Below are 24937 nucleotides of genomic sequence, written 5' to 3'. Positions count from 1 at the left end.
GCGAGACCGAGGTACTTTCTAAACCATGCTGACATGTGGCATCTTCCACTCACAAGAAGAAAGATCCCTTACTTTTTTCCCCCTTCCATAATGCTGGAATCAAATCCTGGGTTTCAGGCCTGTTAGACAAGTGCCCTGCCACGGAGCTAGCCCCAGCTGATGAGACTCCTTACTGCAGACGATGCCAATCTACTACATTCCTCAATGGCGTGTCTGTGGTCTCCAGTGAGAGAAACACTTGCTTCAAAGAATGGAATAGTCTTCTATTCAGGAGTAGCAATTTATAAATGACACCTCAAACAAGTTTCTTCCTTTGAAAGATACTTATTATAAAAATAGAACCCAGAATTAAAATAAACTCATAGACTACTTGGTTCTCTGGAAACAACCTGTCTCATTGTTTGAGAACCTTTGGCCCAAAGTAGCAAAACCCAGTGTTACAACATGGGTCTATTAACATAAATATTTGATTGCATATATAGCTGGATTGTACGATAAGATGGATAGGTTTGATTCCTGGTTTGCTATGAGAATGAATTGCAGAGTAAACCCTTGTTTGGAGAATGGATGAAGGGTGTGTTTACTGTAATATGTCATTAACTGCTTGATGGCTTTGGAGGCAGATTTGCGGAAGGCATGGGATTAACGATGGGAGAATCAGCGTCATTCCTGTTATATAGGTGCTACATAATAGGGGCTGTCATAATGACATGAGTTCATGTGCATGAGGCTCTAACATCAGGCTAAGCACAGTGCCAGGTATATTTTTCATCCAGTCCAAGAAAGGGATGTACCATTTAGCAATCCCCGATTGTACAGTGAGGTGGAGGCACATAAAAGTTAGAAGAGCCGCCAAGATTTGAGTTCCAGTAGACCTACTCAAAAGCCATGTGTCCTTCAGCATTTCCTTTTCAAGGGTCCAGGGGAGGTAGAGGGAGATAGAGGGACTTCTTCTTTAATACTTTCTATTAAAATATACATATATATGGGTGAAGTGTGTATGGGGGGGTGCTTTTCATTGTAGGTAAGAAAACATTCCACCATCCACAAAGGTAGACAGGAGCCAAGGGAAGCAGATGAATGAAGAACTGTTAAGAAGGAGCACTTTTCACTAGCCTCCATGACTCATCATCAGTGGGGCGATACTCACGCTGTCTGATCCTTTAATGTAAGGTCTTCAGTGTTTGTTATGGGAATATACATTGAAAACCTGTCTTACAGCAGAGAAAAGGGCTTGATTGCATTTGAGTGGGCCATTCACAGAAGCCTGCCTCAGATGCAATAAACTCTGGAAACAGACAGGTCCTTAGAGATCATCTCACTCAAGTGTGCTCTAAAGTCAGTCAATCACACAGTACATTTGTGATATTTGCAATATCTGATCTGTTATTTACTTAATATTTTTCTTTAAATTTACTCAGGCCTAATATCGCTACCTACTATCAGTACATCCCTAAGCAATAACATCCATGTAATCAGGGGTTTGATGTGGTAGTTATATTTTCTGGATACGTATTTTTAACAGCATTGTTCAACAAAATACATTTCCATCCAATGGACAGTATCTCGTGTTTGGATACAGTGCCCTAGGAGGAAGCTACATGGTTGAATACCAATATTTCCTGTATGAAAAAAATGAGTGTTTTTGTGTGTGTGTGTGTGTGTGTGTGTGTGACATGTTCTAGGGTCAACAAAATACATTTCCATCCAATGGACAGTATCTCGTGTTTGGATACAGTGCCCTAGGAGGAAGCTACATGGTTGAATACCAATATTTCCTGTATGAAAAAAATGAGTGTTTTTGTGTGTGTGTGTGTGTGTGTGTGTGTGTGTGACATGTTCTAGGGTGATGTTTGTCAACATCAAGCCTAGAATACAAATGTCCCCCTCCACTGGCCAATGCAGTTTCTATGATTCTATAAGGTATAAGATACTGATTGATGAGGGTGAGGTCTATCATGAATATCCCTGGGCATTGAACTCAGTAGGACCATCTTTCTCTTTCCTTTCAAAGTCTTGAGATGTTAGTGAAGACATAATGTCTTTAGTGTACACGGTAAGATCCAAGAATCATAGACTTGATTCTATAAAAGCTTAGCTGCTGAGTTTTGAGTACATACCAGGACAGTTCGACCTTTTCAACGGATCTTATGTGTGTTTGCTGTCGGGTATGCAGTCTTCCTGATAGAAACTCTCCTCCATGGGCTTATGCCTTGAGAGCTGTGAACCATATTCAGTTACTTGTGTGAAGTATTGGATCTTTCATCAGTGATGAAATTTTGGTTAACAAGAGACTATATATATGATGGTGGTTCCATAGATTATAATAGAGTTTCATTTTTCTTCTCACTTAGTGACATCATAGATGCTCATGAGTCATATGTTTATGGTGGTGACACTGTAGAAAGGAAACCCACTATTCTGTCAATGGAATAAACGTATAATAATGTGTAAAATCCTTGGTAACAAATGCCATCGTTACTGGTTTACATATTTACTGCATACATTTTTGTTATTGTGATGCATGTTCCTACTTACTAAAAATGTTCACTATAAACAAGATTTTATAGTCAGCAATATCTATAGTTTGTCCATAGCTCCCAAATTTGCATTAGGAGGCCATATTGAATGAATGACCTAGATCATCTAACTTTGCACAAGAACTCTATCATACAATGACAACGTTGCCTAACCATGTAGCTCTTGTATCATGTCCCCCACTATTAAGAGATACACACTATTTTTGATGGATCTGTCCCTGCTACTACAAGGTATGGGCTAAGATACTGGTCACTTCTTTTAAAACTTTCAGGAGGTGGTACACGAGATTCTGTACTCCCCCGAATCCTTCCCCTCCTCTCTTCTTGATAAGAGGCACATCATGGACGGATAGTACTAGATTACCTGGGAAACCCTTCCTGAAATGTTTTTGCTGAAACTCTAGAATACCAGGTCAAATGAGGATGAACTTTGTGTCCTTTGTGTCTATTTTGAAGCTGGTTCTGAAAGCCCTTCTTTGACAGCTGGGACAAGAAAGTAAACAGTGTCAAGGATGAGACTCTCATCCTGGGTAAAGCTGTTATTGCTTGTTATTTTATTTTATATTTTCTACAGTGACTTAAACATGTATCCCTGACTTTTCTGCCCCATCCTTCTTATTCTGGGTTTGCATAGAAAACCTCTGATAGACTTCAAGATCCAGAGTCAAAGAGAATGTCTGGGCATGTAACATTCCCTAATGTGCAGTAGACTGCTCACATTTGGCCATTTTGTGGGGAGAAATTACTGTTCTAAAAGTTCACCTATAATAGCAAAAGGTCTAAAAAGTTCAGGTTTTTTTACAAGGAGGAGGAGGAGGAAGATGTTAATAACAACAGCTATTCTGACAATAGTTCCAATAAGAACACTTGGAGGATTTGATTAATTAACCAATCAGAGGTTGAGTTGCTTTCATGGATGTGATAGTGAGGATGACTCCACAGAGGCTAGATTCATCTCAAGAAGATTTGACTCACTAGAGTCACAAAAGCACAGATGTCAAAAGATAATAGCTACATAAAAAGGGGGTGGGTAATGGCCATATGAGTTTTTCTCACTTGGATGGAAGGTGGTCTGACATGCAGCTGCAGCTGCCTTTGTGTGAAGCTGGCTAATTTTAACGGGGGCTCTCCTCTACGAGTGCTCCTTATTGTCCTGAGACTGTCTCCCTCCTGAACTGTGACCCTGCGTCCTTCTGATGACGATCACTTAATCAGCACATCTCATCGTCGCCTGGATGGTTTTACCTTGGGTAAAGATTCATTATCCTTATTAACATCTCAAGAAACCTTTTCTCTCCCCATCCAATTAAAGAGGAAAAATAGAAGGGCCCAGCGCAATAGATGGAAAGAAAACTCTCCTGACATGTGGCACCTGCTAGGTCACTTAGCCCCATGTGGCCCTAAGAATCAAGTTGTCACGACTCTGAAACATGATCGGAGGTCAGGATCACAGAGGTAAAATACACAGGTTGGAATAACTTCTGCACACGCTGTTCAGTGCCCAGGTTCTAAGCAGATCACTGGGTTTGGAACATTTTGCTGTTGGTAGACTGAGTCCCTAGACTGTCACTCTGTGTTGCTTGGCAAGGTTAGAGACCCACATCCAGCAGAGGACCATGGCAGTGTACCATCCATAGATAACTGCCCTCATTTCCCTGGCAATAGGAATGCTGGTGTCTTCTTGTATTTTCCCAACTAGTCTGTCAGTCAAACACACTAACACCCAATTCCCCTTTTTATAGAAATGCTTATCTGGGTTTACTATAGTTCAAGTGATTTGACCTAATAAAAATTCTATAGTTCCACCAAGCTGCAGTGCGATAGCCATTGGATGGCCTTCTTATGTTAAATCCTTCATATTAATAAGGGGTGGTGGCAGGTGATAGGCAGGTGGCAGTTTATAGGAACAGAAATCCATTTTAAAATCACATTTAAGGAATAAACCTCTTCTAACCACACAATATGCCTTCTGATTTATTCATAGGAATAAACTGCACCTTACCCAAATAATGCTAATATATTCTGAAGATATACAGGAAGTGTGGCGATTTAGATTCAAAGTCTATTCTTATCTATGCAGCTCTATAGATTTTAGTCAGTCCTTATATTTAACTTGTTAGGAGTGAGCATAAGACTCATTGTTGGGCAGATAATTTAGCTTTTACAGTTAACATTGACACATGGCACCTTCTATTCAAATCTGAAGTAATAAAACACAAGCTAAAATTTCAAATAAATATAATTTGGTTACAAATTTGGGGAATGCATTTGACCAAATATGGAGAGGACCCCCCCCACCTGGGGAGGGAGGCTTCTACTTGAATGACTTTTGGAAATCTGAACTTTCAGCGACTTCTTCTTTTCTTCCCTTCCTATCTTATTGCTTCCTCAGTACAATAAATGCAACCTATATGGGCTGGCTTGAATTGTTCAGTTGACTATTTGCAAGGACTCCCCTGAAACCATCTGTCTGTGACCTTCTGAAAACAGGCTACAGGCAACCTGGGTGCTCAATGGCTGCCATCAGCATCCTGCCTTACCCCACTGTTTACTGACTGGAGCCATTTCCTTCTTGTTTATTTTCTATCTTCAAAACATAGCATTTGAGGCTCTGTGTGGAAAGGACCTAAGTTCCTCTCTTCCCTCTGACTGTCAGTCTCCCTGTGGAGGAGGGCTGATTCTAGGCTTGTAAATTGTGGCATTTACTTTAAGTGAAACGATAAGAACGTCTGTTCAAACTAAAAGACTAAAGCTCCAGAAAGCAGCTCCAAGGGGCCAGGGCTGGAAAGCTTAAGAAGCAATTATGCATGGATGGACTTCTCCCCGGCTTTCCAGTAGTGACTCTCACCAACTAAGGGACAGTTGCTGTCTTTGAGAAAACACAGAGAAGGAAACAAGAAAGAGACAGCACAGGTGCTGTTAACAAAGCTGGGGAACCCTGATTTCTCTCAAGGAAAAGCTTTGGCTACTGCAGTCTTAACAATTTTCATAGAAGAGCCTCTAACACCACTGGGCATCCTAATTTCAAACCAGGGACTTCCCTGCACCAGCAAGCACCTCATCATTCCTTATATGGCATATAAGCTGGCACTTCCTTGACATCCCTCAAGAACTCATGGATGTCAGATCCCAGAGATGTGAGACTTGAACTGAATGCTTCAAGGAGCAGAGACACCCTTGGCCAGGTCATTGCACCCAAGGGTCTGCTTTCCTGCTGGCCACAACCTCATTGTCCTCTGCTGAGATCAAAGCTGTCATCGGTCCTTTTTGTTCAAAGTCCCCAGAGACAGCTCCTGTTTTTGGTCTTCCCTCACAGATACTCTGTGGATCCTTTCCCTTTTTCTTTGGCCCCAAGATCTGTCAAGCCACAGTGGAAGTCTCTTCCTCACGAGGGACACCACCTGCCTTTCTTTTTACATCTCTTCTCTCTTCATCTGGACTTAGGCAATTTTCTCATTTAGAGTTCAGTTACTTTTTTTTTCTTTAAAGGGCCAGATAACAATTGGCTTTGTGGGGGCTTTGTATCCTCTATGGTGATTCTTCAATGCTGAAGTATAGCTAGCACCTGACAAGATGCCAAAGATCCGGTATGGTTGTCGTCTACCAATGGTCTGTGTATGGACACGGAAATTTGAATTTCATAGAATGGTCAAATGTCAGAAACTATTTTTTGTGTGTGTGTGCTGGATTTCTACCAAGGCTGAAAAACTGTCAGAATCAGTTCTTTGCTAGCAAGCCATAGAAAAACCTGGCAGTGGGCCAGCCTTATCCCTTTGACTACAGTTGGCCAGCACTTGCCATAGATCTACCTGCACTTTCCTCTTGTGAACTATTTCCAGAACATCAACAACAACAACAAAAAAGGATGTAGCAGGTGTGAGAGCCCACAGGCTTCACCCTGGAGACACTATCACTGCCCTTTACTTTCCAGACAGAGAAAGGGAGACCCATCGTTGAAGTATATGACTTAAGAGATGGTGGGATTATTTACCTTAGGGGTATTGGCTGGCAAGAGCTTTTGGAGGGGGGACAATAGGGGCAATAGAGATATGGGGGATGAGGAGGAAATTTTATTTAAACCACACCAGGCATGCAGAAATACATAAAAAAAATGCCAGAAGAGTAGAAGCCTCTATAAGGATTGTCTTGGTCTTGGGCTGTGCACATCCCTCCCCTGAAAGTCTGGCGAATTGTCCCCCACCCCCAGCCTCTGCAGGGAGCTGAGATGAGAGCAGCTGCAGGGGATGCAGGACCTGGAGCACCATTGAGAGACTGCAATAACAATTCACTGCTAACAGACTGTCCCAGCAGGGTCCCAGTGCCATAGTCTTGGCCCTGATTGGCATGCTGCCCCTCAGATGGCCAATTAGATAGAACGGAGTGAGGTCCTCTGCAGAGTCAGTTCACGTCATCTCTGCTTAACTGCCCGAATGAACAGCATGGGAAACTGAGTCTGACCTCATCAGCCAGCCCTGTGCCAGCTCCCCTCCATATATCTCGTGCTAGATAGCCAAGCTACAGTTTGGGGTTTTGGGACTAGAAGAGGGGACAGGCCTCTGAGCTTATGGTTAGAGTCAAAGATAATTTGAGTTGGGAAAGCGGGTGCTTGGTTGGAAGTCCCCCTGAAGGTTCTGTAGGCTTAGTAGGTCCTCAAGCCTGGTGCAGAAGGGTTCCACGACAGACTTATATAAGGGACAAGAGCAACAACTGGAGAGGGAAAAAGATGGTTGGGTGGATTGCTTAACCACCTGAGAGAAAAAGGGTTGGCTTTCAATCATCCATCAAAGAGATAATTCGATACATTCAGAGCAGTCTGTGCTTTCCTGAGCCAAAAAATAGAAAAGCAAACACAAAATCACAAAACCCCAAACTCTCAAACAAACAAACAACCTCCCCCAAAACAAACAAATAAAAACCCCTTAAAACCATTATTTATTATTTTGGGGGGGAATATATTACATTTTGGGGTCATGTTAGATAGTCCAGGTTGACTGCAAATTAAAGATTTCTCCTATTTCAGGTTCTTAAATGTTCTTAACAAAGAACATATCTTCAAAAAATAGGGTGGTGGTGTTTGAGACAGGATTTCTCAGAGTAGTCCTAGCTCCACTCTGTAAAGCAGGGTGGCCTCCAACTCAGAAATTTAACTGCTTCTGCCTCTCAAGTGCTGGGATTAAAGGCATGCGCCACTATATCTAGCTTACAAATTTACAGATATAAATTTCTGCTCAAGAGATTTATATATGAATGGTAGCTGAGTGGAGAATGAAGAGGGACCAGGGGTGGAGCCCTATCAGGCAGGGAAGCTCAGGAGTTAGCCACTGGGCTGAGTGAGGAGGAAGGTGCTCGGAAGTATGGCAGTTATACCTGGCTAGCCAGAGGACCTGGATGGTGTGTGTGCACCAAACACACTCCACAACAGCTTCCCACTGTTACAGCACCAGGGATCCGGCCAGAGAGAACAGGGAACAAGGGCACAGCGACATCAAGGTGCTTGGCAGCTGCAGGCACTGACAGTTTCCCATGCGTGTGCATTGCTTCCGCCCCAGGATGAGTGCTTTGGTTAGGGTTTATTGTCTGATTGGGTCTCTTTCCACCCCAAAATGCAATCCTGCAAAGAAGGGAAAGGCTTTTCCAGTGTTGGAACCTTGCTTTCCCCCTTTCCTGGCCCCATGGAGATTTGGAGAGGCAGTGGGATATTGGAGGGCACGTGTGTCCCTGAAGGAACAGCCAGTTGCAATGCGCGACCGTCACTATCGATCTACGATTTATGAAAATAAAGCAATATGTGCCTGTTTCGGTGCCTGCCGTTTGCCTACCAATGGTGCAGTGGTCACCATTCCAGCCCTCTCGGCATTCACATTTGCCATCTTTACAGGTCCCGTGCTCAATGCAGCGGGGGTGGCACACGCGCTGGTCACAAGCTGCGCCTGTCCAGCCCTCTTCACAGCGGCAGGCTCCCCCGATGCAGACGCCGTGAGTGCCACAGTCTACTGAGCACACTTCTGGAAGAAAAACAATGATTACAGCTCAACACCACAGTGGGGTGAAGTCCTTCACGGAAGCCAGACCACACACATGGCTCCTTCAGTGCTGGCCCCGAGGCCCAGCAGCCATAGTGTTTTTGTCTCTTTGCTAGTTGGGTAGTAATTTTGCTAATTTACACTTATTTCATTTTCCTCTTCTAGAGCAGTGGTCCTCAACCTGTGGCTCCTGGGCCAGCAGCATCACCATCACCTGGGAACTTGTTATAAATGGAAAGAAATGCAAATTCTTGCACCCAGGTTGGATCAATTAGATGTGGGAGCTGGGCTCACCAATTCACTTTAACAAGTCCTCTGGGTGGTTTGGATACTCACTGGAGTGTGACAACAGCTCTTCTGGATTCTGAGACCATCTGAGAAGAGGTCAGCCAGTGGCTCCCATTTGGCAAGGCTGACTGGGAGGTACACCCATGCAAAAGAGCTATCTGATAGATTCTGACTCTCTATTCAGCTAGGGTTCATTGAGAGCCTGAACTGACCAAGCCATTGAAGCCTGATGGGGTCCCCGTGGCCCCATCCTCACAATGCCTACAGACACACAGGTTTCCCCAGATCACCACTCTACTATGGCAAACATAACCACTGTGAATTATACTGCACTTGCACGGCCTCTTTCTCAAAGGAGCTCAAAGTCTTTTGTGGGGGAGGTGGGGAGGAGACAGACAGACAGATATTCACTCTGGCGTTCCAAACCTATCACGCGAGGACAAGCACGTGCCAGACATTCATCCTTACAACAGCCCACTGAGGGAGTCATGGCTCATCATGCCGGGGGAGGGGAAACCACACCAGGATGGACAGTGACTCGCTCAAAGTCACATCACGTCTGCAGTACAGATGGGACTTGGGGCTGGGAGTTCTGTGTCTTCCCCCGCCCTCTGCAGAACTTTGCCAGGACTGCCAGCAGATGAAGCCAGAGGTGAGTGGGCCGACTCCTTTCCTTTTCTTTTTGGAATAAAAATTCATTACTTTCCTCATTGTCGGCAAAGCTTCACACATCTCTTCCCTTTTTGATTGCCATGGCAATCTGACAGCTGTCTCAGCACCCCAGTGAAGGGGGCGACATGAAGATGGCTTTGCTTGGATAGACACTCATCAGTGAACAGAGCCTGTCTTGGGAAGGTTGGGACCGGCTTGAACTATTGAACTGTTCCATTTTAAAAAAAATTTTTTAAGGTCACTTGGGAAGTAAGACACATACTCTTAATTTTAGGAAAATAAAGCGTACAGCATAACTTCATTATTTTCCTGTCACTGGAGAACTATGGAGCTTTACAACATGTTCACACGACAGCCCGAGGGAGCCTCTTTTCTGTTTTATAGGACGCTCTATTCTGTTTGTCTGGGACTGAATTGTTCTGTTTTTGTTTTCTGCTACCTTTAGGGAGTGTACATAAGAAAACCTATAACGCAAGCAGAAGTATCCCTCCTGGGCCTGCCATCCATTTGTGGCGATGGAACCAAAGAGGGACAGGAACCGACACAATCATTTGATTTTTCTTTTCATTCCCAAAGACCACAGACTCCAAAGCTAAGGAGACAAGAGTGAGAAAGGTACCATAAAACTGACCCAAGTCCAACTTAGCCCAAGCTGAGGGCAAATACGAGATTTCCATCCACCCAGAATGGGACGGAACACAAGGGTTGAGTGTCAGAAACTGAGGAGAGGACCTCTTGGCTTACCAACAGAGCAGTCGGGACCCATCCAGTTCGGATCACAGCTGCAGAGGCCGGAGTCAGGGAGGTAAGTGCCGTGCCCACTACACTGGTCTGGGCACTGGACCCTCGCCAGCTCACAGTTGAGACCACCCCAGCCGGGGCTGCATAGACACTCTCCATTCACACAGACACCATGGCTGGAACAGGTGGGATCCAAGCAATCAACTGCAACAAGAAGAGAAACAATGGTCACTCATGAAGAATGGACCACCAAGGCACTAACACCTACCCACACAAGCAAATGAAGGTTCCCACACCATTCAAGCGGTTTCTTGACTGCCACAAATAGGGGCTTTTATCATTTGAATACCAGGTCTTAAGATGTTATGAAGATACAAGAGAACCAGGGGAGTTCCCCAGGCACCGTTAGCAAGAGTCAGCTATGGAGTCTGCATGGATAGAAGGGTGTGCCATCCAACTTTCTATACTTTTTAACCTTCTACCTTGACTGATCCACATCAGGGTCAGGGAATCCATGTGATGCCTTCTGCATGTATGAAAGCAGAAAGGCTCACTCTAACCTCATGAGTCCTTGATTTCCAAAAGCGAACGAAAGATCCAAAAGAGAACCGGTGAAACTCTGATATGAGTCACCTTCCTAATTACGTTTCACTTAGGCTGAGTTTAAACTTAGTTTTTCTCTCTGAGCATACACCTATTGAGGGAGTCAGCGTAGGTGCAGAGTGCCAGAGGTGAAGGTGGGTATATAGCAGATCAGAGTGTTGCCACCGAACCAGTGGTCCTGAGTAGTGTGGATAGGCCCCTGTTATCAGCCTTGGCAATGGTCCTCCCCAAGACCGCCTGCTGGGCAAGTTAATTGTAGATTCCATGAATTATTGTCCCTGTATGTTTCTCAGTCTGATTCCTCGACTGCACTCAAGATCTGAGTGGCTACGTATCAGATGGAATTAAATCAAGTCAAAGCAAGGGCAACCTGCTAGGAGCAGTTACTAGGGATAGAGATTTTAATTATGGGCATGTCAAAGCTTAGATGTCTATCCAGTTTGCATGCTAGATAGACAGGTCTTAGACAGTCAGATTGGTTTCTTCAGAGGGTTTTAGGGAAGGTGTGCACAGTGTGTGCACAGCTTGGTGTAATACGGGTTAGGATGGGAAATGGGACTTTGGTAGAGGGATCAGTTGTTGCCCTGTGGGCCAGGAAAGTGTGGAATGGTTGTAGTCTTATTTGAGAGAGACAACCCTTTTCCATCACTTGAAATTGGGCTTGTTGGTTCACACCAAGGTGATGCCTCTCTATCATCTTGTGGGGTGAGACACAATCAACTGCAGATTTCTTAAAATGCTGTTACTTGTAACTTGTGGAAGCCATTCTGACAATAATTTAATCTCTATGTGTCTTTGTGCCACTCAGTGTCTCAAATCCTCAGAGGATATTTGAGTCGTGTCTCCTTGCCTAATGTCAAGATGGAAATTTGCAAGACTTTGGTCCCTTAGTCATGAGATGTTCACCTTTGGCGTCTCTCTACATAGGAGTTCTATTAATGTTTGGTGCCTTCTTATTTAAGCACAAAATGATGCTCCTATAAATTTTATTATTGATAATACATTGACTTTAAATATGACATCATTTAAAGGATCTGTGTTTCATAAACTCTCTAGTCCTAAGGGAGTCAGACCTAAGGACTATGAATTGATTAGAAATCACAATGTTTTCATAAAGCTCTCTAAAAAGATCCCTTTCTTGGGGCAAGAACAATTTTCAGTATTAAGAGAATTCCATTTGGATATTTCCAGGAAGATACCATTTATGGAAGTCAGTTCCAAATTGTTTGAGCCATGGGGAAAACAGTGACTTTTTCTTCCCCCAGGAGAGTGAATTTTAGTGATTCATTCTTAGTTATAGATGCTCATAATATTACTTAAACTAGTTACAGTCACTTTAGAATGGAATCCTTATGGTTGGGGGAACTGAACTCTGGGTGATACAGACCCTTTGATATCTTCAAATTGGCTCCACACAGTGGGGTGGCATATATCTGTATATAAGTTTGAAATGAGGTTGAAATACATAAAAGACACTTATGAAAGAGAGTTATGTGCTATTTATAGTGCTTGCTATCTGGCACGTGTAAAAGTGCATGTGTGTTTACTGCATATATAGGGACAAATGACAGCTGGCTGTGAGCATGTGTCACTAGCAGAGTAGATGTCTGGGACTGTTTAGAGAGAGAGAGAGATGCTGTGCCTCTCTCTCTCTCTCTCTCTCTCTCTCTCTCTCTCTCTCTCTCTCCCTTTACTTTCCTCCTTCCCATGCTCTCAATATAGGGGTTTGCTAGGAGTTACAAGCAAACCTATAACTCACTACATAGCCCAGGTTAGCCCTAAACTTGTGATCTTTCTGTTTCAGTCTCACAAGAACTGGTATTTCAGGTATGTTCCACCATATCTAGTTGCTGTTATTTCTTGTTTTGGGAAATAATATATTTTTAGCATTGCCAATATATGAACTTAATCATCCAGAATCAATCATGTTCATATTCTCCTTCAAAAGGAGACCTTGCACTTTAGGGTTTTAAAATGCCATCCCCCGTCTGATAAGGCAAAATCAAAATACCCATAAAATACATTGTGTATTATTTCTTAAAAAATGCTCTCAGACTATAATCAACCATTTCAAGTGTTTGGTGAGGTACCAACAGACAAAAGATTTAAAAAAATGTATCATAGTCTTTATTTTTTTAAAAAAAAGATGAAATAAAATATAAAAGGGATAATGACATTTGATACACATATATAAGAGAGAGAGGGGGAGGGAGGAAGAGAGAGAGGAGAATAAAGAGAAGGAAGAGGAGGAGGAAGAGGAGGAGGAGGAGTGGGGGGAGGAGATTTTTCTTCCAGATATATTAGCTCCTTTCTCTGTCCTGAATTATGGTAAGAAGAAAGGAGGGAAACCCATGTAGATTTATTACCCCAGTACTAGAATGTCATCAAAATGGCCATTTATAGTATCTAGAAATATGAGCCAACATCTTCTCTGGTTAGTGGTATCAGTAAATATGCCCTCTGTGCTCTGTAATTACAGTGGCTGATGGAATAACCAGATTCAAGTTTTAAGGGAAATGGTTTTACTATGCATTTTAAATTTGGTTCCGATTCCATCAAAAGGTCTTTTGGCCATGTTTTTAGAGTCTTTTTTTGGCAGGAGAGACTCTGAGGCTTTATGAAGGTTTATAAATAGAAACAGTTGTATTTAAAAGGAGGACATTGGCCTTTCTCAGCTAAGTGTCCTCTCCCTAGAAACACTTGCCCCTGGCAGCTGAAATCATTAGAACTCATTTGGTCTGGGGTCCTCTATAGATTTGACAAAAAGGGTTGTGAATGTCGTTTCTATCCCCAAGGATGGAAAAGGAGGTCAAAGGAGTTTTACAAACAATATGTACTATGAACCCCCGAAGAACCATGAATTACATTTATGAAGTTAAATGTCATTGAAAAATGACTCAGCCATGAAACTGACATGAAAACATGGCCGACTTAAACTAACCTGTCAGCTCCCCTCTCATCTCCTTCCCACTTCCCTAGACACTACCATGCTAGGTCTCAAGAAGACATCCTTCATTTTCTTGTACAAATTTGTTAATAGCACAACAATGTTTATGCAGCAAAAACAAAGGGTGGCAGCTATTGATTTCCTTGCTGTGGCCATGTCGGTCGGGTAAAGCATTTGGACGTGATGACTGTGATGAATATCAGAAAAGAGAAAAGCCAAATGGAAGGGAAGGTGCTGACTCAGCTCTTCTGAGTCCATTTCCTCTTTTGAAAATAGCATAGGTATCACCTCCACTCATTCTTTTGGGGTAGCGGAGATCAATAGGGGAGATCACATCCTTTTAAAATGCTCCGAGTGGCTTCCTTGTTCCGTTGCATGGTTGATTTGTTCTGATTTGTTTACATAAGGCTGCCTGCGAGGGTAGGGAAGTCGAGGAACTACTTGACATTCCACTCAAACACCATCTTTCTTGGAGAGAAGAGGCCCCCAGAGACTGGCAGCCCCCTGTCCTGTCCCTTGCTACTGCCTAGCAGTGTAGACAGAAGGTGGTTTTAACCTTTCCTGTCATATTATTGACCTCTCCTGTGTTTCCAGCAAAGGCAGCTTTGCCTCTGTAATCCACTCATCTTCAGGAACTTTGACCTTTCCAGCACGTTTATTAAATCAGTATTTCCTCCACCCCAACTCCCAATTTGGTTATATGATGGAAAATACACAGAGGCCTCCCTTCCTAATAGAGGGAAAATGTATCGTGAATTGAGTAAGGGGAGGTCTCGTGGGGGTCAGACTCCTGGGTGACATTCAGGATATTGTTACTGATATATTGAAAAATTGTGGAAGAATAATATCATAGAAGCTGATTCTTTTGAGGCCACAGTTGTAGACACAATGAAATGGGGGATTTTACAAGGGAAGTCTGTAGCGGATATTTCAGGATAAGGCATTGTCACGACTCTGTGTGTGTGTGTGTGTGTGTGGTGGTTGCAGTGATTGGTTAGCACTGCATCAAGGCCTAGGCCCTGGCTGCAAAGCTTTGTTCCTCTGATTTGCTATAGGCAGGGTCTCAAAATGACCCACATAGCTACAGTCTTTTGAGCTTGCCTGCTCTCCAAGGATAGGAGGTTTTGTTGAAATATTTACAGAGATGTGCATGGGTCTCAGATTACTAAGAAGAGAGAAATCAAATTATAACAACATTAAGAAACCAGCTCTGTGTGTGTGTGTGTGTGTGGGGGGGTGCTTAGGATTCCTTGTTCCAGAAATTCTCAATCAGAGGACTTTAAATGAAATGGAAGAGAATAGGGAATTAGATCTGGGGCAGGGGGCCTGGCAAGATGGCATATCAGGTAGCGCTTCTTACTGCCGGGGCTGATGACCTAAGTTCAATTCACATGGTAATAGAAGAGAACCAAGTCCTGGGAGCTGCACTCAGACTACCACGTGTACATTGTGTGTGTGTGTGTGTGTGTGTGTGTGAGGGAGAGAGAGAGAGAGAGAGAGAGAGAGAGAGAGAGAGAGAGAGAGAGAGAGAGAATACACATAAGTAAAAGTTTTCAAAAAGATCTGGGGAAGAAAGAGAAGGTAAGGACAGGGAGGAGAGGACACACAGACAGACAGACAGACAAGAGGCAGAAAACAACAGAAAGAAACATGGAGAAAGAGAAAAGTAGCTAATGTCTATAAGTCAGGGTAAAACAAAAACATTCTTTCCAGAACCATCTCCATAGGCCTTTCCTATTCTACAACTAAGGAAGTTTATCAAAGCCCTGGGGTTTCAAGTTTTGGATGTAACATGCTGAGTGAAGTTATCTTTCCAACCCAGTGAGTCCAATCCTGGACTCTCTGGCCAAGATTAAGCCCTGCACAGATCCTCTGTAGCAGACCTGCCAACTGACTGTCAGTGCTTACCTTCCTCACAGTGCTCGCCCTTGTAGCCAGCAGCACACACGCAGTTCCCATCAATGCAGGAGCCATGGCCCCCACAGGAAGGATCGATACATTGGTTCATAGGCACATCACACTCTGCGCCTTTCCAGCCGCTGTAGCACTGGCACGTTCCTTTGGAATACTGTCCATTCCCGCTGCACAGTACAGGGCAGGCAGCTGAAAAAGGAAAGAGAATGCCAGGTCACGGAGGGATCGACATCTGAAGGGCTGTGTCACAGATTCACAGATAACCTTGTAGGCTGAGGACTTAGCCACAGAGGTGCATCGTCACCTTCAAGTACAAAATACCAATAAAATAAAATAGCCACTGCTGTCAGTGGCTCCTGCCCAAGCACAGCTAGGTACAGCAGAATACGTTTTATGCAATTACTGACCACCCTGTGGGCAGCTATGATCAGGATTCCACCATGCACTCGAGGCTCAGGTTGGTGGTATTAACTCTCTGTTGGCACAAGGCTCACAAGCAAACTGAAACCCAGGTTAACAAATTCTACAGCCATGCTCTTAAGAAAGTCATACTGTTAAGGATGCTGCTTTAACTGCAAGTCCGGGTGTATTTTATTCATTATTTTATCCTCAGATAAGTTGACTACTGCTCTGGACACATTTGAGCCAATGAATCTCTCTCTCTCTCTCTGCCTTAGCTTATTACTTATATCATGAAGGAATAAGTATATCTATTTCAAAGAACCCATGAATTAAATTACAAAGATAAAACAAGCTTGGAGAGAGAGAGAGAGAGAGAGAGAGAGAGAGAGAGAGAGAGAGAGAGAGAGAGAGAGAGAGAGAGAAGCAAAGCGGGCCATATAATCTGGAGTAATCCCTATCTCTTGCCTTCACTCCTGGGATGAAGGCTGAGAAGGCTGTGGGACTGCCTGGGATGCATTGCCTCTTGTTTAAGTTGGCCTTAATGGTACCACTTCTTGCTTTCAGAATTTGTTTACAAGGGGTATCTTGGTTGGCTCCTTCAGGTTCTAGACTTCCCACATCATCAATAATTTGCAATAAACCTGTATTTCCAACCTGTCTTCTAAATGAACTGTTTCTCTGGCTGCCCGCTTGTGGCGAGGCCCTTCAGGAAGAGACCTTCAGATAGGACCCATGGAGGCATGTCAGCAGCTACTGGTGGTGTCTGTGATTTTAAGCCCAGGTTCTGGGAACTCTTCATGGATGGTGCATACATACGAAACTAGGGGACGCCAGCATTCCAGAGCAGAATGAGGATTTTGTCAGACTGCTTCTTAGTCCCCTGCTCGCCCTGCTTTACTCTTTTTTTCCTGTGGTCATGGGACAGTCATCAGTGTCCGTCCCTCTGTGAATGTTTGACTTTCCAGGGACATAAGAGCTTCCAGAGAACAGGCATTGCTTACCAAAGATGATTTCTTGTCAGTGCTAAGATCTATACTGTTGACTGGCTTGGGTAAAAACTTCTGCATTCTTGCTATCCAAGGACTTATGGGAAAGCACTAAAGACGACTTGTGAAAGGCAGAGAAAAAACAGTGCCTCAAACGGGCCTCGTGTTGCAAACACAGTGAATTTCCCCCTCAATTTCAAACTGATTTGAAACAAAACATCTCCATAGTTGGCATATGATTGATGAGATATTATCTTCCCAAATACTTTATAAGAGGGTAGTTGTTGAAAATGTTGGAGAGTATTATTTTTAAATTTTTGTCCTCATGAAGTATCTAGGGAGAAATGAGTTCAAATGACATCAAAGACACATGCCGAATTCAGATGAACCTTTCTAAAGAGAGGAGACACACATTTCACACTTGGGATGTTGAGCAAGGGATTCTGTAGTTACTAGAGATACTGATAGTCCTGGAGAGAGTAGAGGAAAGCAGCTTGGATCTTTCCTCTACTGCAAGTGTGATTTTCTTGAGGTCTTGAGAGAGACTTGGAGATAAACTAAGTTACTCCACGTTAGTTCCTCATAGGAGTCATGCTAAGGTCAAGGTCAGGGATGCAAATGTATTGGAGCGGACTATTATCCCCTCTTTTGTAACTCTGCAGACATCATTAATGAATCCTGGCATCTTCTCCTGAGCCTGGAAAGAATCTTGAAACCATTGCAATGCCTAAGCGAAGGCCTGAATGGAGGACAAGCTGGCATTCAAGAGAAGACCTACTTGTCATTTCTGATCTGGGTCACATGGGAGGATCTCCAGAAGGAAGACTAGAATTTGCACCCCCGTCCCTCCCCCACCTCCACCCTCAAGTCTGAAATAAGGAACAGTGAGAAGCGCATCTATACAATGTGTAGCCATCCAAGGCTGTTGCTGATCTGCAATACTGTATTACATGGGCTACCTGGATGGATGACAAGGTGCCCTCAGCACCACTAGGGTTGCTCCGTGGCGTCTCTTTTACTCCCACAAGGTAGGGGAGGGGAACAACTGACTACTGTCTATATTAGTTGACAAAAGGGAGGATCATTTTCTCCTTTTTCTTTTGCACAAACTCCAAGTGGTGGGAAAAAATAGAATTGTCTAGAAAATAAGAATTGTGTGTGTGTGTATGTGTGTGCATATATATATATATACATGCATATATTTATATATATAAATAAAATAAATAATCAGGAGACTGGGAAATCAAGTTTAAAATATGACCTACTTAAATTACTTAGGGAAAAAGTGAAGAAGAGTCAGGTCACAGTGTTCCTAAATGTAGCCTTTTTCTCAGTTTGTTTGATGCAAGCTTGCTGGGAGTGTGGGCAGAAATGCAAGACATTGGTGCTTGCTGGAAAGCAGGGCACTCAGAGGCTTGGCTGGTGATGACATTAAAGAGCCCAAAAGAGACTGATGGAAGACCAAAACTCAAGGAATTTACTGCCACTAGAATGAAGAACAAAGCCTGTTCATAGTCACTGGGTTTGCAGCATGGAGAGCCAGGTACCCCACGTACAACTGCGTCTCAGACACAACTCATCCCAGGGCTTCAAAATAAATATGTGTGGCTCCAATTTGTTGGTGCTGGAGAAGATGAATAGAAACTGGGAACCTACTTGTATTTTATTTATTGATTGATTTATTGATTGATTGACTATAATCACATAATGATCATTAACTTTTAAGGTCATAAAGGAAAATTATTTGGACTCCATATCCTACCAAGAGATAGCACAAAGTAGAAATGAAAATGACAAAGAACCGGGTAGCAGCAGCTGGTCTTCAAGTCTCAGCTGTGGGATTTGAACATGGTGACTTAACTTCTTGGGTATTCAGTAACCCCTTTAAACCCCCTCTCAGAGTGGCTGGGAGGGAGAGGTGAAGTAACTCAACCAAGGAATCAACATAGGAGCTGAGACCCTGCTAGATAAGCAATGAATGGTCTCTGATCTTCCAAACTGGATCCCCAACCAGGAGGAGGCTGATGTGACAAAATAAATGTCACAGTTGTCACACACAGAGGCATGCATATATGCAAACACACCAAAAAGAGTGCCAGATCGCCCCAATGTTAAGTACTTGTCAGCTCCCTTTATGGTCCTGACTGGTCAGAAGCCACATATGAGATGTCTTATCTTCCTGTCTTCCTCTTTCTCTCCCTTTTTCCACAGGCTTCCAGGAGTAGAATATTGTGCACTCAAGCTTCTATTTAAAATTAATTAAAATGTGTGTACAAATCGACTATTCCTGTTTTACTAAATCGAGTAAATGGAAGCTTTAGCCTCCCGCAGAAGGAAAATAAATTACCGCTGCCACTAACGACTGACAAGTTAACAGGCTGATGACACAAAAATGACATAATTTAGAGTCACCTAAACGGTGTAAAGCTCATTTTAATGATCAAGCTGGAGTTTCTCCTTCCCAGCGTCTCTGCAAGGGAGATGAATTATCAGTGTTATTTACTTGGTAGGCAGTTAAAGGACCAGCCACTCATTGGTGTTTTAAGAAAAACAAATCCTGTCTACCTGCCACTTTCAGTGGAGAGAATACTCAGAGGGAAAGGGGGGGCTGTAGGGGAGGCTTAATATAATGGGAGAGGCAAGATGGTTACAGTTGACAAGCCATCTGGATTAGGCAAGACGAGGGGATCTCGGACAATGCGCTTTGAGAAGTGATTTGAAAGCTGGTTTAAAAAAATTTTATTAATTAATTTATTTTGTAGAGAGGGTCTCACATTTATAGTCCAGGTTAGCCTGGCACTCACTTTGTAGCTCAGGCTTGTCCTAGACTTGCAACCTTCTGCTGCAGCTTCCTGAAACCTGGGATTACAGGTGTGAGCCACCATGCCTGGTGCTGCAAACCCGTTTGAAAGTAGTCCTTTAGAAAAAGAGGCTTGGGAATATAGTAAAAGCCCTACCTCCTCAGGTAAATTGTCAAAGTTTCAGTGTGTACTGCTTTGTCTTCACTCCAAACAGATCAGCAACTACAGACAGGTAACCTAATACTAGTAACAGACAGGCTTTGTGGCAGGAAAAAAGATGGGAGGAAAGGGATGCCTCACTCCGGCCCACTCTCTCAAAGAGTAAAAAAAAAAAAAAACCCGCTGTTAGGAAAGGAAGGTTTCACTTAAGATCCCTGTAAGGGCATTTCATTTGCTGTACAACCAAATTGGCCCTTATTGAAACCTGTACCAAAGAATCAACTCCACATACAATGCAAAGAGCTGAAGTCTTAGAAAGCATGGGAGAGTAATCTTATTTTCTCTAGGAGATATGAAAGCTATGCCTTCTTGAGACCAGGAAGCAAAGGTGATTACATTTGATTGCATAAAATTTAAATCTTCTATTTGACAGTGGATACCAGCCTAAAACAAAACCCAGGTCATAAGCGATATTGGGAAGGCAGATCTTAACGTGTTTTACGGGATAAAGTTTACTATTTAATATGTACAAGGAGCTCTATAAATCAACACAAAGAGACAGACTGATGGAAAAGGGGGCAAACTGTATCAGAAATAATACAGCTTGCTGATGAAGGATATTCAGATTCTGCAACAACTACACATGAACTTCAAGACTACAGAGATGTAATTCTAGGCTTCTCAGACTGGAAGTTAAACTGAAGAGCCATTCACAGCCTGGGTTTAGGGTTCTGGGCTCTGTGGAGTACCCTTGCTGAAGGGTGGGGGTCCCAGCTGACAGAAAAATGCTGTGTCATGGAACATAGGCTCCAGCCAATGTCGTAGTAGCCTATTAACCTAAGCACAAAAATGCACAGCCTTTTCAGGCATTCTGTGTGTGTGTGTATGTGTGTGTGTGTGTGTGTGTGTGCATGCAGCAGGATTCTCAATGAGAGGAAGGCAGAGGGTGCCTTCTGGCAGATAGGGGGAGAGCCCTGGGCTCCAGGGATGGGGGTGGGGCAGCTTCTGAAGAACCGACTTCCTCATTCCTGTTCTGTCAAATGGCACATTTAAGCAAGAGAGCGACTCAGGGAAGAATTACCAGAAGGACAAAAAATTCATCAGGTGTGTCAAATCTCTGACATTCAGGAGCCATGTGGGGAAAGCAGCACACGCTGACTTAAGCATGAAAGTATGGATGCTTTAATTAATCCGGGGTGAATTTAATTGCTTTAGTTAAGTGGAAATCGGGTTAAAAATGATGCAGAGCATGCTGGGGTGTGTTAAAAACATGACATATGAGTTGGATGAATCGATAAATTAAAAGTGCACAGATGTTTTAATTAAACCCAGGGAAGTTAACGAAGATCGCAAGAGACTTTTAAGCCTATGATTAATTCAATTCATTTAAAATACCTGTAGAGATATGGAGACGCCTCCATTTTGAGAGTTAAAAGTTCTCAATCGATAAGTACTTAAGCTGCTTTAAAAAAAAAAAAAAAGAGTCTGAGGGGTGTGTGTCTGTGGCAACTGCACTGGTTACCTAGGAGTATTTAAGTTCTCTGGCGTATAGATCAAGACCTCTGCTGTTTAAGTCCGCAGAGAAGCTGCTGTTGCCTTTGTCAGGGTTGAAGCACTGAGATAAATTTACAACTCCACCGTGTGTCCCGCAGCCCACAAGCCTGGGAGTGTCCCGCAGGCACAGTGGAGTGCTGAGTTCACCTGTGTCTCTATACCCTGGAGGGAGGAGGGACTCCTTAGAGAGGGGCTGGTAAACTGACTGGACTGAGTTTCCTGTTGGCTTACCCCCTAGCTGTGAGCATACATTGACAGTTTTTTTTTTTCTTACCTTTAAGGGGAGTTCTTGTGGAAATTGAAAAAAAAATGAGATAATGCTGTGGGGGCCTGGCTCATGGTAAGAAATCAATAGATATTATTTTATTACTATTATTTTTATTAGGAGAAAATTGTTTCAACTAGTTACAGGGTAGAATGTCTGTCCCGTCTTCCAGCCTGTCCCTTCTAGAGACCGGATTGTTTCCTGTGTAACTTTTTCTGAAATAATGGGGTTTCCCCTAATCCAGGGGCCTCATTCGCCTCCCCAGGATTAAGCACCGTCTGCCAGGACTCCTCAGCGATTAGCCAAGTGTGTCATAGGCGATATTGGGAAGGCAGATCTTAACGTGTTTTACAGGATAAGATTTACTCTTCAGCATGTACAAGGAGCTCTATAAATCAATACAAAGAGACAGACAAATGGAAAAGAAGGCAAACTGTATCAGAAATAATACAGGGTTAGGAGGAGAAAATGAGAAGCGGTTTGTGGTTTGGGGGGCTCTGGGTCTCACTGGGCAGTCTCGGCAGAGTTCCAGGGCAGATTCAGATTCATACTCAGACTTGAATGTCTATAAGTCACTTGCTGAAGGAAGGCCTGGCCTCCGGCTCTCCAGCCACTAGGAACCAGGCGTGCTCTGGAGGTCTCAGACTTAGTGAATTACAAAGTGTGACTAGAGTCCAGTAGATGGTATATTGAGATGATTTAACAAGGTGCCAAATGTGGGGACCAGTAATCAAGCAGCAGAGGGTGTTTATAAAATACCACCTGGACAGGGCACAGTAGTGGACACCTGATATCCCAGCACTTGGGAGGCTGAGGCAGGAGGATTGCCACAAGTTTGAAAGCTGACTACATAGTAAATTCTAGGCCATCATGGGATATAGAGTGAGACTCTGAGGCCCTGTCTTATCAAAGCAAAAAAGCAAAAAAAAAAAAAAAAAAAAGCAAAAAAAAAAAAAAAAGACAAATACATCAACCTCCCAAACACCCCTGCTTCTCTCTCCTAGGATCCAGTTTCCTTCGCTGTGAAATAAAGATTCCGTTCATTGTGAAGAGATGAAACCACATCACTCATTTGAAGTGCTTTGCATGGTGCCTGGGCCATAGCTTATCTTTGATAAGGGGTAGCAGTTATCCTTGTACCAGTCTGTTAAACGTGACTTTGCTCAGTGTGGCTGCTTAGTCACTTGCTGCAGAACATGTTCTGGGTACACCTGCTTCCAGCCCCTCCTCCTGGGTCTAGCTGCCAAGAAATCCTTATACGGTTGCTTCTTCAGACCAGGGGAGGGATCGGGGAGAGGAAGGGTTGGGTTGTTAGAACTGCAACAGGCTGTGGAACATTCTGGAGGCAGCAGCCATAATCTGGACTCATCTGCATTCAGGGGTGGCAGAGGGAGATAGAAGCAGCCCAGGTAGGGTAGATGGGACCTGAGCACATTTCATGAGGGAGCGCGGCCGCTGTGTAAGAGGCCAAGTGATTCTTTGCCAAGGCAGTGGGAGAACCACCCCATTCCACCACTGTCTGGAAGGAGCTGAGGGCTTGTTCTTTATTCTTGGGGAACAGAGGAGACAGAAAAGCAGATAATGGGGGAGAACCAGTCACAGGGACAGCCTGTCTAGGCTGTTGGCAGTGCTTATTGTCAGGGCTGAGAGAGCTATGGCTGCCTGGAATGGGGGTGTCTACTTAACAGTACATTTGTCTGTGGCCATTAGGGTCACATCCTCAAATCTGCTGCTGCCACTCGACCTTATTCTCCTTGGCACTGGAGGCTTGCCCTGAGGGTTAACTCAACACTTCTGGAGTGTGTCAGCATGCTGCCATACTGCTGCACACTTCACACTTGCTCATGTTCACATTGCCCAGCATGGCAACCATGCCCATTATATTGAAGACAAGACTGAGGTTCAGAAAAGCTTAATGATTGTCCAAAACGGGCACAGTTAACTAAGGAAGTGCAGAGTCAAGTCAAGCAAATTTCAACTCCAGAGCTTCCACTTTTTTTTTTTTTTCACCACTCCATCATTCTGAGAACACACTCAGGCTGTGAAGTAACTGGCGTGTCCTTTCTGTGAGCACTTCTTTCTTTTGTATTATCTACTGCTAGCCTGTGTGTGTTCCTTCAGCTCGCCCTTGTGCCAGTGTTGACTGGCTGTCATGGGCACAGAGTACTCTGATGGATTAGTAACGGGCTCTCCAGCCCTCACACTGGTCACATGTCCAGCAATGTTTTAACTTTGTTAGCCTTGTCCCCTAACTTGAAGCCATCAGGCACCTTAGCAAATACACATTAAATCCTGGGCGCCAAACTAAGGGCAAGGACAAAGACAACCGTTGATGCTTTTGGTCAGCAAGAGGAAGCAAGCTAGCATCTTCTCAGACAGAACAGCAGGGCACAATGGAGCCCCATCCCCAACCCTTTATGTTTTCTACCTCTGAGTCACAGCAGGGTTATTTGTGAGAGGGTTTCTGTGGGGTGCTGGTCTGTGACCTTGACTTCCACAAAAGACTATCAGTTGAATAGTAAAGGCTGGGGATGGTGGGTCTCCTCCAACCCAGATAGCTAAGGGCAAAGAGGAATGAGCAGAACCTATACTTTGATGGGGTGAATTGTAGAACCTGTGGCCATTAATCATTGTTGGCCCTTGTGGGCTGTATGGTGCAAAAGCAGCATAGATCAGGGTAGGCCTTGAACACCATGCTAAGATACTTGCTCTTTGGTATCAGAATGTGGCCCCTGAGTACCTTCTGGGCCCTCAGAGGCTAAGTCTGGGGCATCTACATACCATCCTGGCTCAACTGCCTGGCATCAGGGACGAACCTGGGAACCTGCATTCATGATTTCCCCCCACCCCCATGCATAACTCTTGACAGTTGAACAGATGACTGGAAGTCATTGAGGTACACAGGGGAAGGCACCTGACGATAGAATAGTCAGTACACAGGGGGAGGGACCTGAGCACAGGGGAGAGACATAGACTGGAGGAGCTGGCAAGGGGTAGGAAGATGGTAAATAAACCCACCTGGCCATTCAAGGGCTTCTGCTA

At 43.9% G+C, this 24937-nt stretch overlaps 1 protein-coding gene across 11 annotated transcripts in view; it reads right to left on the bottom strand.

The window, feature by feature from the left end:
- Positions 1-24937, bottom strand: part of Tenm2 (teneurin transmembrane protein 2) — a 1223220-nt gene that overhangs the window by 118925 nt on the left and 1079358 nt on the right. For 8 of the 11 annotated variants that reach the window (XM_085829022.1, XM_085829023.1, XM_085829024.1 and 5 more), the window contains 3 exons: positions 15723-15917; positions 10268-10468; positions 8333-8545 (listed from right to left, as the gene is read on the bottom strand). In XM_085829022.1, the coding sequence (XP_085685148.1) occupies positions 8333-8545; positions 10268-10468; positions 15723-15917 (609 nt within the window). The remainder of the gene's footprint in view (positions 1-8332; positions 8546-10267; positions 10469-15722; positions 15918-24937) is intronic. The other 3 variants (XM_021175392.3, XM_029483890.2, XM_029483893.2) reach the window with 2 other exon arrangements.

The sequence above is a fragment of the Mus caroli genome, unplaced genomic scaffold (genome assembly GCF_978045245.1).
Source record: "Mus caroli unplaced genomic scaffold, Mus_caroli_1 scaffold_13, whole genome shotgun sequence".
NCBI lineage: Eukaryota > Metazoa > Chordata > Mammalia > Rodentia > Muridae > Mus > Mus caroli.
Note: the sequence above shows the minus strand (reverse complement) of the source record. Positions and strands in the feature narration are given on the sequence as shown.